The following is a 15,614-nucleotide window of genomic DNA, read 5'->3' on the forward strand; positions in this document are numbered from 1 at the left end:
GTATATGAAAAAAAGATAAAGAATAACCGAGAGATAATTCAATGTCCAGCACTAATGTACTATGTTCATTTGTTGATGTTTGAATTTTGTGTTATCCTTTCTTGAGTCAATCACCATGCTTCCTAATTCACGTAAGGTTCTTGTTGATAATAATTCATGAATTTATGCTCACTTATTGCATGAATTCTGATTTTGAAACTTTTCTGTAGCCGAATTTCTTTTGCTATAGATTTGATCTTTCTAATTGTATATCTTTTTCGATCTATCCTCTATTGTCTCCATCTTTAAATAAAGATTTAATATTTTTTTTTGAAAAATTATCTTACAATTTATATTATTAAGTGTAAATCAAAATATAATTTATATAGTCAAATTTTTATTTATTATAAATTTTAATTGTATTATAATAAATATTTATCATGATCAATGCATAAGTTAAAGTGATAATTTACTTAAAAATAAAATTCTTAATAATAAAATTTTAAAATATTATTTTTGAGATGTAATAATATATTAAATATATTTTAGTTCATGTAAATAAGGCAGTGTTCACTTTTAGTCTCTCCAAAATAATTAAATAGTAGCAATAGTATATAAATTATTATATGAATTTCTGTATAAATATCAGGTTTTTTTTATTATAAATTATACTATTTCTTTCCCTCTCTTAATTATAATATTTGTTGTACAATGTAATGTAGAAATAATAGTCCTCTTCTGAAGAGTTAATCAGAAAAGCATGTGGTAGAAGCAGGAAGCATGATGATGAAAGAGTGCGATGCGAAGCGATGCTCCATTACTATATATTTTTTTTTTTAAAAAAAAAAAAACAGCCAAGAAAGAATAACAACAGGGACAACAAAACGACAAAAGGGAATGCATAAGGATAAATTATTTTTAACTCAAAGATTTTTAAAATTAGATTCTTGATTTTAAAAATGATTTTTTTTTTTCTTTTAACATAAGTTGGGAGGGTGGCAGATGAGTGTAGTTGGTGTGCTAATGCAAAAGAGTCATTGTTTTTAAGACCAACACAAGTAGAAGTCACTTTAAGGGTCAAGACTTAGCACTAAAGCCTAGAGACCAAAAAGACTAAAACAATGATGGAGTCATTCAAGTGTGATGTTTGAGTCAGAGTCTTTTCTAAGCTTACAAAGTTTCAAGGCAGAAGACATGTACAGCTTCTGGATTCCTCTCCAATTCATTCAACTTCCCGTCTCTCTTCTTTGAACCTTTTGTTCTTCCTTGCTTTCTTTTTTCATTTATCTTTACTTTTTTTTTCCTTCCCTTGTAATTTTATGACATGCCAGTGAATATGTAAAAGGGTAGCAATTGGAGCTTAAGATGATAGAACTCATCGTTGATGCTTTATTTCTTTTTTAGCAAGGATTTTATTTTTTGACCATGTATATTGTGGAAAGTGGGAATTAAACATTTATAGAAAGCTTTTCACCATTAAACCTCAAAGAGGAACGATTTGCATGTATTCTATTGTGTTGATTCAAATTGTCTTTTCACTCTTTTGTCTCAAGAAAAATTTAGGCAGATCCAGGTTTCTCATATCTATTTATCTTTTTTCCTTTTTTGAAGGTAAGTGGATTATTGTTCTAAGAGGTAGGCCTTGAGCCAGAGTGGAAAACAATGAATTGCTTATGTGAGAAAGACTATGGTCTATTTTCTTCTCATTCAACATCCCCCTATGTTTTTGGATAACAATCATGGGCGAATTCTGAATTTGAAGACCAACGATCATCTATGTCCAGAAGTTTGAGTTTGAAAGTGGATGTTCTTCCATAACAATGCCACAAGAGCAAGACATTTAGTTTTCAATTCCAAGAACACGATGCATCTTCAACTAAATCCACTGAACAATCTTATCCTGAAGTTGGTACGACACAATCCGGTATTTGAATTGAAACCCTGTCATTTTGTATAACTCTGAATGTTTGTGCATATCAACTGTTGTTTGATCACTTCTTTCTACTATTGGTGTATATATTTCGTACTGTAAAACTGTAGCAGTACTCTCTATGGTAATCCTATGTTGCACTATCTCCTCACTTAGCATTGGCTATTGGATAAAAATTGTATCCATCCATATCATGGATGTTTTTCTTCTGAAAGTTAGAATTTGTAATTCTTGTCAAATTCCCTGGCATGTTACTTCATAAACCATATTGATGAGTATTTTCTCTGCTTTTTTTGGATACTAGGTCAAATTTCTGTCCAGCATAGTTCTACTGATTCAATACTTATTAGAACTGGGGGAAAGAGTATGGGATGTGCTATCAGGTCATTTATGGGGAGTCAGGATTTCACTTTCCCTCCTCTACTACTGGATCACAGACAAATACTTGTAAGTAGATATATCCTCAAGTTCTTGTGGATGGAATTTATACTTTAGACTAATAATTAATACTAATCCAATATATTTTCCACATTCAGAGGAATACATTTATGTTTCTTCTTTACGAATGATATTTTTTGGGCATTTCTAATAATATCAAGTTTTATTCCTATTTTGACATTTCTAATTTCTGAAATTTTAGTCCCGATTAGATATATTTTCATTACTATTATTTATGTTACCTCATCTCCATTTCATTATATTGAGATTCACCTTATAGTAAGAAGTCAAAAACATTCTTCAGTTTTGATTATTGACTGGCATTTCATGGCATCACATTATGATTTGGTCAAAATATTTTACTTATAGATATCAATGAGGCTATCCCTTCATCCATCGTTATTCTTAGTGAATTTGATAGGATGCTATTTTTTTTTTACTATGGCTTTGGTGTTATTCTTAGAAATAGGGTGAGAAGGGCCTTTCTAGTAAAACATTGAATTAACTTTGTATATAGGTTCCTCTTAATTTAGACTGAATTTTGACCAAATCCTTTGAGAAACTTTCAAATAGATGTTTGAAGACTGAAGTAAATGTCGCAGTTGGCAAATCCTGTTTATAATTTCTTGTGCTTCTTTTAAATGGATCATTAGAGTTCAATGCTGTCAGTTGTTTTTTAGTTTTTTACATCCTTCAGAATATTTTCAGCAGTAATCCATGCTTTAATTAATTTTTAAGGTTTGTTGTGTTACCAAATAATTTACCAGTGTGCAGATGCTCGTTATTCCTAAAGTTGGTCCATGGAGTCTCCGTCTATTTAAAAATGTTTCTTATTTCTCCTTTACATCTCGTTTATTCTTATTTTTTTTCATTCTTTTTTCTTATGGTGGAGAATTTCTTATCTCTGGCACAAGATTTTCTTGATTACCAATTTTTAACTGTTGGAGATGCAATCTTTACAAGAATATTCTTCTTGGCCTTTTCAATAGTTGACGGTTTAAGAAAGCGGGCTCTCTATAGGGTCGTATTGCACTAACCAAGCATCAATTCTTTGGATTTCTTATATGATGTTTTTGTTAGAGATACGATTAGTTAGCTATTAGTAGTATTATTTAGTTACTTTCCTAATCTCAGTGTAAATCATGTAAATGTGCCTACGTAATCAACTTTACTCACTAACAATAAAAAAATTTAGTCTTTTTACAATTTTCTCTTCATCCTCTCTCATGATCAGCCATGTTTCAGTTTTTTAAATTAATTAATTACCTTGCACAATAATTAATCTGATGAGATAGCTCATGCCCAACCAGTGGAAACTGCTCCAGCTCGAATTCCTCCTATGCCATTGGATGGCTCGGAAGAACCCATATATGTGAATTCAAAGCAGGACCATGCTATTCTGAGGCGAAGACAGTGTCGAGCAAAACTCGAAGCACTTAACAAACCCATCAAGGATCGGAAAGTAAGTGTGTTTATCATATTTTCTCTCTTTTCTCCAAGAACAATGTCTGTTAAACCACACAAATAACATAGTTCTGCAGCCGTATCTTCACGAGTCGCGCCATCTACACGCGTTGAAGAGAGCTAGAGGCGCTGGTGGACGCTTTCTCAATACTAAAAAACCCTTAAAATCAAATCATACACGCGGGAATATTGCAAAATTTAAAATGCATCACATGAAAACTATAGAGATGTCTCATATGCATCTAACAGTGATGCAAGAAATATTGATCCAATCCAAACTATGGACACTTGGTTCGGTTGCAAATTTAAGATCCATCATTGTTGATCTTCCAAGATCTCAAGAATAAAAAAATAAAAAATATGGATAAGATGAACAAAACGACGCTATGATCCACGGGGAATCGATAAGTCGAAAGAGGATTCACCACAAAGGAATAATTTCCTTGATAGATTTTCAGTCAAAAACTAAAAAAGAGCCTAAATTCTCTCTAAGCATGAGTTTAATTTCAATTATGTCAAAGGTTTTTTACAATTAAAAATTTCTGATTATTTATAGAACTAGGCTTAAGAAGATAACTAAGTCTCTAATAAAATATATTTATATAAAGTTCAAGCCCATTACACAAATAAATAAAAATTAAAAAATTTCATAAATTCACGTTAAAGGTGTGTGTTAAGCTTGACAGTTCGCATTAAGTCCTGATACTAAATCATACCATTCGCACTAAGCCCAATTTCTCATCGGATTGAAATTAGGCTAAACTAGACAGCTCGTACTAAGCCCAGGTGTACTTGTTTAGTAATCTTCAACTTACTCCAATTCAACTCCTTATGATTTTCTCCTTCCATACCTTTAATGAGTAATCCATCCTTAACCATCTCTTCTCTTTTCATAAAAGCTTGACTCTAGAGTTTGTCTCCTTTCAACTCATGAAGGGTTTCTAGATCCTTATGTTCTTTGAATAGTCCTGTATGGTAGTGGTACCACTCATCACCCTCTATTTGTCTACATGTGACTAAACTGGCTTGTTGTCGGGCACATCACTTTGCTTGTGTTGTGTTACATTGGAAAGACATCCTTGACTCATATTTATTATTACAGTAATAGTGTTTATTTTGATTTTCCTCCACATCGGCATTAGCCTATTGTATACCCTAAATTTGTTTGACACTGACTTGTCAAAAACAATGTTTTTCTTGTTGACATGCGACTATGTGGCTTCTAATATGACCCCCTCATATACCCATGTTTTGTTCAGACCTTTGCTAAAATCAATTCTGTTAACGGTTGACATCCTATGTCGGAGGTTCCGATATTTTCTGTGAGCCAATCATTCTCCCTTCCTTGCAACTGTTGCGTTCCACCTCCCATATTTAGTATTTGATTATATTAGACTTTTAAGATATTGTTAAAGACTCCATAGATAGATATTTGGTGGATATTATAGTTTATTGAAATTGAAATGTGTAGTCAGAATATTACAGTTGCCATGTGAAGGTGCTAAAGTAAATACCAGAACACCTTCATTTTGCTCGGAACTCGGAAGAAGTTAATAATAGCATACCAACTATTAATATGATAAAATTTAATTTTTTTTATCCTTTCTCTTGTAAAATACTACTATAAACTACATTTACTCTAATTAACGTATTTATTATTTATTAGAGACAACTTGAACAAGGAAAAATATAGAGAATAATCATTTTGATGCTTAAATTATTAAGTAAGCACTAGGACAAAGCAATTCGTCATTCATGTTAATCAAATTATTCATTTTACATTTAGAGACCAAATTAAATCTAGGAACTCAAATAAAACAACATATACTAATAATTTGAAAATTATATCTAAAGAGTATTTTGAGTTAAATGATAGGGATAACAATAGTAGGCTGGACCTGAGACGATTGCATCATTAAAAGTTGGATGAAAATGAGGTGAAGTGGGTTGGATCCTACCTAGATTTGGTTTTTTATATTAATTAAATGACTGGGTCAGACCGGACCGAGTCATAAGCCTAGTTTCATCTATAATAGAGTCGTAAATAAAAATAAAAATTGAGAATTGATATCCGTCCAATTATGCAGGTGGTAACATAGTCGATGTTGATTCATTGATGGTGCAAATGCAAATAAATTTGACTCAAACATACCCCTGCCTTAACGACACCGTTTTCACTGTCTCTGAGAATGGAGGCGCTAAGTCGCTCCGTGGAAGACGTATTCGAGGATTTCAAGGGCCGAAGAGCCGGCATCATCAAAGCTCTTACCACCGGTAACGTTTTTCAATTTCCATTTCCATGCACCATCAAATAAAATTAAATAAATACTCTTCTTCGCATCTACCTATTCCTTTTCTCTTTTCCATAATTACTAATTAATGGGTGAAACCAGAAAAACACGTTATTCTTATAAATCACTAATCTTGACACACGTTAGCGGTTTCTTTCTTTTTATCATTTCCGTTGATGAAACCTGCCACTAATTACTATTCAGTTAAGGCATTTGGGAAATATTATTGAATTTGAATCATTCCAGTCCTTTGCTTCGCCTTTCTCTACCTGGGAGCAATTGAGAAATTCTTTTATTCTTTTTCTATTTTGTTTTTAAATTTCTATATATGAACTATGAAGCTTTTTGGAATTTTTTGTGTCTCGTTTGATTAATTTGTTTGGCTTGTTCGTGCTGTTGCAGATGTTGAAGATTTCTACAGCCAATGTGATCCTGGTTAGTTACCTTGCTTTTAGGTTTGAATTATGTCTTTGAGTCCTTCAGTGGTTTGCAGCTACTGCCTCGTCTTGAGTATTTCGGATGTTCTTGCTTTTACTTTCCTTTTCTAGTACATGTACTGCAATTTGGTTAGGCTCTTGCTTCAAGGGATGCCAACTTATCTCATGTAATTATCAAATCTTGTTCCTGACTGAAGGAAATGCATTTGCTTTGCCATCCCCAGCGTCAGATATTCTTGTATTGTTACCCTAGTTACAGAACTAGTATGATATGAAATGCTTGATAGTTCTTAAAAACCTCTTGGCAGTAAAAAAATTTCGGGAGTAAAGATATTATGGAGTTATTCTAGCTGCAAATAAAAGTATACTGTGTAGAGGTAGAATTACAAGTCATTTTATCCCTATTAAATTTATTTTCTTTGTAGCTATTTTATCCTTATATGAGCTTTATATATCTGTTGTTTTATTCTTTCAGAGAAGGAGAATTTGTGCTTATATGGATCACCTAATGAGCAATGGGAAGTAAATTTACCTGTTGAAGAAGTTCCTCCAGAGCTTCCTGAGCCTGTCCTGGGCATTAACTTTGCTAGGGATGGCATGCAGGAAAAAGACTGGTTATCTTTAGTTGCTGTTCATAGTGATACATGGTTACTTGCCCTTGCCTTTTATTTTGGAGCCAGATTTGGATTTGATAAAACTCACAGGTATATACCTTTCAGAAAAGTAGGGCTTTTGATTTCATGTGAATGGAATATCCTCATTGGTCTTTGTATATTTAGCAGCCACAATCAATGTTCTTCCAGCCATCATTTAGTAGTCTGTGTATTTGTTCTTGATAATTGGTAATGTTGTATGTTTTCTCGTGCATCAATCTACTCACATTTTGGCTTTTTTAATGCAGGAATCGACTATTCAGTATGATCAATGAACTACCAACAATATTTGAAGTTGTTACAGCAAAGAAACAAGTTAAAGAGAAGTCTTCGGTTTCAAACAACAGTGGCAGCAAATCTAAGTCTAACTCTAAAGCGGTAAACAATATTTTTCTCCCGCACACACGTACATGACAAATAAATACAGTTGTTCATAAATACTTGTCTATCTGAGTTGCAGTGAAAAACATCAGGATGTTTTTCAAGTGTAGGCTGATTACAGATGGAATTAAGGAAACCCTCGCTGAATTTAATTCCCCTTGATAAAGGGTTAAAGAATGCATTACATGTGCATTAAATCTTTATAACCATCTAACATGAGATGGATCTATTAACATCTTGGAAAGTATTATCAGAAATCTTGGGAGTTAAGTATCATGATATGTCTAAATATATGACCCTTAATCTAAAATATAGGAAGCTATGGATTTTTTTTTTCTCTTTGCAGTTTTTAATTCCTTTATTCTCTCTTTGCTGTAAATAAAAATAAAATAGAGAAGTGGGTTTGCATGGCGCATTTGCTAAGATGAAAGGTGATATGAAGCCTTAGAACTAGAAACATTAGGATAAACTTCAAAAAGGCTAGAAAAAGGGTTGTGGCTGTAGCTTAACTTTCAGTTCCTAGCCTCCTTACCCATGAGTTTGACAAGGTGCAAAAATTTAGTATTTACGGTGATTATTTAAACTGGCTGACACTGAATTGGAAAAGAAAGGAAGGAAGAAGAAAAAGAAAAAGAAAAAGAAAAGGAGCAACTAGTTTAATTGGTTGCTTTGAGCAAGACCAAAGTGAAACAACTATTTAGAATATTTTAGAGCATGAAGTAAAAGAGTTCTTCCTCATTCTAGATGGTGAAATAAAAAGAGAGCAAGGATCCTAATATGTTAGTTATATCATGTTGTTTCGGTTGTTATTTTTAATTCACTGTATAGAACATTAGATTGTGGATATTCTTTGATAGCGGTATCTCATTCCTGTTTTTAAAGTTCTCGAACGAAGTCTGGCTGTTAATTGACCAGTCACTAGATTCTGTAGTGTACTTGCAAATATGCGTGAGAGGTTAAGAATAACTGACTTGTATATGGGTAGTGTTATATTGTTTGTGGTTCCCTTTTACTCAGATAATTTGTGTTCTTATCAAATTGCTGGCTGGTGGAGCAGCGGGCTTCCGAAACCCAGGGCAGACAATCAAAGCCATTACAACCAAAAGATGAGGATGAAGGACTAGAAGAGGAAGATAATGATGAACATGGAGATACCTTGTGTGGGGCATGTAGTGAGAATTATGGTACCGATGAGTTCTGGATTTGCTGCGACATCTGTGAGAAGTGGTTCCATGGAAAATGTGTGAAGATCACCCCTGCCAGAGCAGAGCATATCAAGCAATACAAGTGCCCATCATGCAGTAACAAGAGAGCTCGCTAAGCAAGTTTCCATCATGGACAACCAACTGTTTGAGTATTAACTAATCTGATTAATATGTTTTTCTTTTTAGATGTAGCTGATGGATAGTTTTTATGTTTGACACATGTAGATTTCTTGTCTTTCTGTGGGATTTTTGCTGTGTTAGTTGTCTAGGGAAAGTTGAGTCTTTTTCCAAGCCTTGTCCTAGCTATGGATCCCCGTCGGCATAAGCTTCATATGAATGGGGTTGAAACCATAATCTCATCAATGCTTAGAAGCTTAGGGTTTTTCATCACATCAAGCCAGAATTTTATTAATAACTGAGTCCAAGAGGAACTCTAACCTCCAACACATCAAACCAGATTGATGATAGATAATAAGAGCCTAGAACACAGAATACTAGTGTCTAAACAAAACATTAACCGATGGAGGCTTGCCTGAACAAGACATGATATCCGCAAAGGTAACGTGCAAGGTGTATGGCATGTTTCACATCACGTTTTTATGTATTTTTTCTCGTTTAGATGGAATCTAATAAACATTGCTTCTGCATCTTGTAAAAGCAAAAAATACAGGAAACTTGTTGGAGATAAGAAGCTTATGTCAGTCAGTCATAACCCAGTGTACTTAATCCAGTAAACAGATAATATTTCGTCAATTTGGATGCATTTGAGCACTAATTCAATATAGATTATGAGTTTTAAATTAATATTTAAATGGTAAATTTTGGAATATAGATGAGAAAAGGTTTATTTTAACGAAAAGTTCCATTCTCAATAAAATATGTTGAAGATTCTGTAGGCGTTCAAGGACATTTGCTAAGCGATAGATAACTCATGTTCTTAAATTAATGGGGACTCTACTCCCTGTCTCTCGTCCACCCACCCAACCTGTTGGTAGTAGCGCCAATGCCCCACCATTGAGTAAGATAACGTATTTTTTAAGGTAAAATATTTTATTTATAGGAAAAATATTTTTAGAAATAATATAATTAAGAACCTTATTCTTAAATGAATTAAAAAATATGCTTACGAATATTTTTTGAAATTCAAATAATTAAAAATGTTAGTGCAAAAATAAGTGTTATAATTAAGTTAAATAACTTGTTTATGTTTTCATGAAAATATATTTTTCATATCTCAGAATGAGAAAAAAAAAAGGTAATGTATCTTCTCAAAAATAAATTTTGGAAGTTCATGACAAATATGGAATATCACATTCTCGTTGTCAAAAATAAATTTATAAATTTTGAAAATATACACAGTGAGGGCTATCCACGACAAACATTTTCAATTTAATTTACTAAGTTAAAATATGAATTATCCGATTTCGATTAACTGACTTTGTGCATGCAAAAAATCTCTAGTGAATCGTTATCCCTCTCCAATAATCGAATGGGTAATCAAAGGCTGCTACTATACCCAATTCACAGCGGTGTATGGTAGACAAGATTCAATGAGAAGGAAGCAGGCTATATGCATCATTGAAAATGGTAGACAAAACTTAATTAGAAAGCTACAAGCTTTATAAAATCTAAAGGATCTTAATGTTTTATAGTGTGATAGTTAGGAATTACCCATGATGATTTTGAAACCACATCAGTTCGTGAATACTAATATAGTCAAACTTCAAGATCTAAATGAAAGCATATACACTCAAAAGAAATATAACTGTGTTAGAAGAATTTTTATTTTCTAAATATACACATAAGATGACTTAATTACAAGGTCCTACTTGCTAACGACAACACTTGATCGAGTTCTCCGATAAAATTCAAAACCAAATTCTCTTGCTACTACTAGAAAAGTCCCTTCATCAGTTAGTCCCTTTGAACTAATAAAAGATATCAATATAAGGACAGTATATATATGAAATAATCCATCTTTTTTTCTATTGTGCTTTTTGAAGGAGACTTTGTACAATTCTGCATGACCACTCCATAGACATGATCTTTGAATCTCGGAGGAGAATTTAACCAGGATCAAGAGGATAAACCTGATGTTCATACTCAAAGTTGTGTAAAGGTTGGGATTTGGATCTTCACAACGTATTGTTCCAAAGAAATCCTTAGAAGCCCGATCATTATCCGGAGACAAGGTAGCCTCCAAAGATCTCTTCACCTTCAAGTTGGTCCTACTACCCAAGTGAATTGCAAATCAATAAAACAAAAAAAAAAAAAGTTTTTCTAATGATATCATGATAAGATAACAGAATCTGTATGGAATTATATACAATTATTATATTATCTTGTATTATTAGCATGTGATCACATGAATCAATTTATTTTTAATTTAGACGTAATTTTAGGAGTTTTATTTGGAGAATCAATATGTATAACTCAATCTTAGGAGATTTTTATTGTAACTCTCTTATATATATTTATGTCTTAGCAAAACATGAAATACATAACATAATTATTATGTTATAGAATCCTTTATGGTATGAGAGCCAATAGGTTCTGTTTGAAATTTAGTGACAATGAGTCATCATGAAGAGGAGGCTCCTAAGAATGAGTCTCATAAGCAAAAAGAACATAAGATGGTGAAAAGACTTCATAACTGTATGAATTGAATTTCAATGACAACCCGAGGACTGGACGAGGAAAAGGAGGAACAATGCATACAAATGCTGTGCATAGTGGTGAAACAAGTACAGACACTAGGATCTCAGAAGGAGAAAGTTCAGGTTTGAATGGACTTACTACAGAGCAGTGACAGGCGCTGGACAGGCGCTCGTAGAATTACTAAATGCTCAGAAAACAAACTCTAATGACAAGATGACAGGTGAACATGATACCAATACATGGATAATTGACACAGGGACTTCTAACCACATGACTTGAAATCTGAATCATATGCATGAACTACAAGATATTCAAAGTTGTCCAGTTGGACTTCCTAATGGACAACATACAACAACAACTATTAAAGAAGGAAGCGTGGTGCTAGATGGAGGCTTAAAACTTACTAATGTTCTCTATGTGCCTAAATTGAATTGCAATTTGATATGTGTTTCACAGATGATGAATGAATTGAAATATGTTGTTCAATGCACTGATAAGTTATGTGTTGCGTAGGACCGTATTTTGAGGATGCTGATTGGAGCAGGTGAACGGAGGGATGAACTCTATTTCTTTAGAGGGGCTCGAAATGTGAGAGCTTACAAAACTGATGGTTTGCATTCCATGGACTTGTGCCACAAACGGTTGGGACATCCTTTCCTTGAAGATCACCTAGTTGATTCCTGAGGTTAAAAAACACAAAGATAGCAATGTAGTGAAGAAAACATGTGAAATTTGTTTTAGAGCCAAACAGACTAGAGAGAAGATTCCTTTTAGTGAACATAAAGTCAGTAGTGCATTTGAATTAGTTTATTGTGATTCATGGGACCATATAGAACTCCTTCTACTTGTGGTGCTTTTTATTTCCTGACAATGGTTGATGATTATTCACGTGTTGTATGGGTATATCTATTAGCTCATAAACGAGAAGTATCGACAATGCTTCATAATTTTTCTGCTTTGCTTGAGAGACAATTTCATAAACAAGTCAAAATATTCATAAGTGATAATGAGACAGAATTCACATGCATGAAAATATATTTTCTTGATTGTACAATAATTTTTCAGACATCTTGCATCGGGACACCCCAACAAAATGGGAGAATGGAACGAAAACATAGATATTTTGAATGTGGCTTGAACACTACGATTTCAAGGTAATCTTCTTATTAAGTTCTGGGGGAATGTATTTTAACTGCAACATATTTGATCAACCGAACTCCTTCCACTGTTTTGAATGGGAAAACTCCATATGTGATGTTGTATGGGCAACAGCCTACATATGAACATTTGAGAATATTTGGCTCCTTATGTTACGCCCATAATCAAAGACGGAATGGTGATAAATTTTCAAGTAGGAGTAAGAAGTGCGTGTTTATTGGCTACCCATATGGCAAGAAAGGGTGGAAGTTGTTTGACTTAGAAACAAAAGAGATTTTTGTCTCTCGAGATGTTGATTTCCTTGAGACCAAGCATCTTTTTTCTATTGATGTTACTACCAAGAAAGATGTTCCTCCTAAAAACTGGAGTTGTGAAGAAATTGTTGGTGATGTGACTGATGGTGTAGAAGAAATCGATCACTCATGAGGTATTGAAGAAAGTGATGATATGACAATGGATGATAAAGAGGGTGAGCCAAATGTGGGGTTTGATGAACAAGGTGTTAATCTCCAAAATATGGACACACAACATACAATGCTTCCATGTATATCACCAACCAAGCCATTATTGGGTAGAGGACATAAAACGAAATAACCTTCTACTCAATTGCAAGATTATGTGATAAATATCACCAAAAGATTGAGCCCATCCAACTGTTCATCCTCTCCAAAGGCAGACTCAGGTGCACCTTATCTCATAACTGATTATGTGAATTATGACCATTTTTCTCTTGCACATCGTGTTTTTCTTGCATCCATTTCACAGGAAAAGGAGTTTGTCACTTATATTGACGAGGTGAAAAACAGTCGATGGAAAGATGCAATAAAAAGTGAGATACATGTCCTTGAGACTAATGGAACTTGGACAATCACACAATTGTCTCTAGGAAAGAAAGCACTTAGTTGCAAGTGGGTGTACAAAATAAAGCATAAAGCTGATGGAAGTATAGAACGGTTCAAAACACGATTAGTAATTCTTGACAACCATCAAAAGAAGGGGATCAATTACACAGAGACTTTTGCACCTGTTGTAAAAATGGTAACGATACGCACAATGTTATCCGTAGTAGCCACACGAGCTTGGGAATTACATCAGATGGATGTGTACAATGCATTTTTACACGGGGACCTTGAAAAGGTTGTGTACATGAAGCCGCCTCCTGTAACACCTCATTTTTTGTAAAATAAATTAAAAAGGTTTTTTATTTATAAATAAATAAAGTTTTAGAAAAATGATGAGATTTTTATAATTAAATAAATAAAAAGAAATAATGTTATTAATTAAAATAATGGTTTGAAGGAAAAAAAGAAAGATATTTGATTTATTTATTTGATAAGAAATAAAATAGAGTTCCTTTTTATAAAATATAAAAATAAATAAATAGAGTAAATAATAGGTTATGAATATTGTTCGAATGACGTTGGCAAGTGTACCGATTCGTACAAGTAATATATAAAACGGTAAGACCGAGTATCGTATCCACAGAGAATTTGTTTCACTCAGACACTATACATTCAGTAAGTAAACATTTGTATAAACTAAAAGCAAAGTAAATATCCAATTGAATTTTGTACTACAGTCTATTTGAGTATAAACTAAATATCTAGGATTATAGAAGCGAAAACAATCAAGTAAAAAACGTTGGGTTGTTCTACTGAGTTGCTCTTGATGATATTATGTATTTTTCTCTATTTAACATTATCCTAGTATTTTTATGCTGAGAAATTACTCAAACCAAGATCCCTCTAGTGAATGAGCCTAACTCTCTTTAAACTTCGTCCTTGATCCATCAACAAACTTAGCCTAAAAGAGTTGTATTAAGTCTACAACATAATATGAACTAGATTTCTGCACTCCATTCCTAGATAAACAGATTTCTAACTTGTTCTATCAAGTTCTAAGGCTTTAAAGTATTTCCCAATGCTAAAAATCCTAACTATACATACAAATGGATGATTAAACCACAAACATGTAAAAATAAGCATAAATAGAAGCAATGAACACATAAAAATAACATTAAATAGATAATGAAAAAATATTACATCAAGGGTTTAGCAGAACTTCCCAACCAAGAGGCTTAGTCTTTCATTACAAGAAATATGTTCTCAATACAAGGAAGGAACAGAGTTTAGTGAAAGAAAATGACAAAGAATGGTTGAGGATGTCTCCTTCAACTTCTAAAATCCTAACTTCACTCCTCTAACGTAAACTCTCTTAGCAGCTCTATTTCTGTCACTTCAACTTCTCCTTGTGTTCTGTTTTTTGACTCTCTCCCAAAGTTTCCGCCAACTTCAGTGTTTTAAAGGGTTCTTGGACGTTTCTGCTTTTGAAGGCTCGCTTAACGAGACTGACTCGCTAAGCGAGAGTAAGTGAATTTTGGTTTAGCAAGTTGGACGTGCTAAGCGCGAGAAGAGACAACCTACTCGCTGGGCGAGCTAGCGGCGTGCTGAGCGAGCACATCTCTGACTCTTCTAGGATTTCTCAACCAGCTAAGCGAGTAGTATGCCTCACTTAGCGAATGCCACTCGCTAAGCGGATCTACTTCGCTTAACGAAACATCAACTACTTGAACCTTCTCTTCTTTTGACCTGAAACTGAAGTAGTTTCAACATTAATTCACAAAATGAGAATATCTAATATATAAAATCACACTAAATATAAAATATGTGCAATTCCTACAAAACGAACCATAAATTAGAGGAAAGACGCCAATTTTGTGCAAATATTCAATACAAAACTAAGTCATGAATAGAGACTAACAAATACCCTAGTTATAAATAGAGACATATTAGATTAGTTTTCATACTGACGAGCTCTACGTCTCTTTTTCCTCTCAATTTTGTTTTCTCTTTCCCCTCCAAAAACTCTCTCTTTTTCCCGCATACACTCAAACCTGTCTTAGTAAAATGATGATCTCGGACTTGTTAACCGTTGGATCGTCGTGATATTCTCACCGTTGGAAATTGTGAAAAAATGTTGAAGCTAAGAGAAATGTCCTTCGCATCGTAACTTTCTCTTTT

The 15,614-nt window shown here is 33.4% G+C and overlaps 1 protein-coding gene across 5 annotated transcripts; it reads left to right on the plus strand.

Annotated features, from left to right (window-relative positions):
- The first annotated feature begins 1,044 nt into the window (after nucleotides 1-1,044).
- On the plus strand, nucleotides 1,045-9,445 carry LOC100170696 (PHD finger protein). Of its 5 annotated transcripts, XM_041007739.1 has the most exons (9): nucleotides 1,045-1,175; nucleotides 1,591-1,903; nucleotides 2,214-2,356; nucleotides 3,658-3,809; nucleotides 5,899-6,085; nucleotides 6,505-6,537; nucleotides 7,015-7,243; nucleotides 7,441-7,570; nucleotides 8,631-9,445. In XM_041007739.1, exons 5-9 carry the CDS (start codon nucleotides 6,001-6,003, stop codon nucleotides 8,892-8,894), a joined length of 741 nt encoding a protein of 246 aa, XP_040863673.1. In that variant the 5' UTR covers nucleotides 1,045-1,175; nucleotides 1,591-1,903; nucleotides 2,214-2,356; nucleotides 3,658-3,809; nucleotides 5,899-6,000; the 3' UTR covers nucleotides 8,895-9,445. The 5 variants fall into 5 exon arrangements, with proteins under 5 accessions (XP_040863673.1, XP_006593311.1, XP_040863672.1 ...); XM_006593248.4 differs by having other exon boundaries at nucleotides 1,081-1,903; XM_041007738.1 differs by having other exon boundaries at nucleotides 1,081-1,888.
- The last annotated feature ends 6,169 nt before the right edge of the window (nucleotides 9,446-15,614 follow it).

The sequence above is a fragment of the Glycine max genome, chromosome 13 (assembly GCF_000004515.6).
Source record: "Glycine max cultivar Williams 82 chromosome 13, Glycine_max_v4.0, whole genome shotgun sequence".
In the NCBI taxonomy this organism is placed as follows: Eukaryota; Viridiplantae; Streptophyta; class Magnoliopsida; order Fabales; family Fabaceae; genus Glycine; species Glycine max.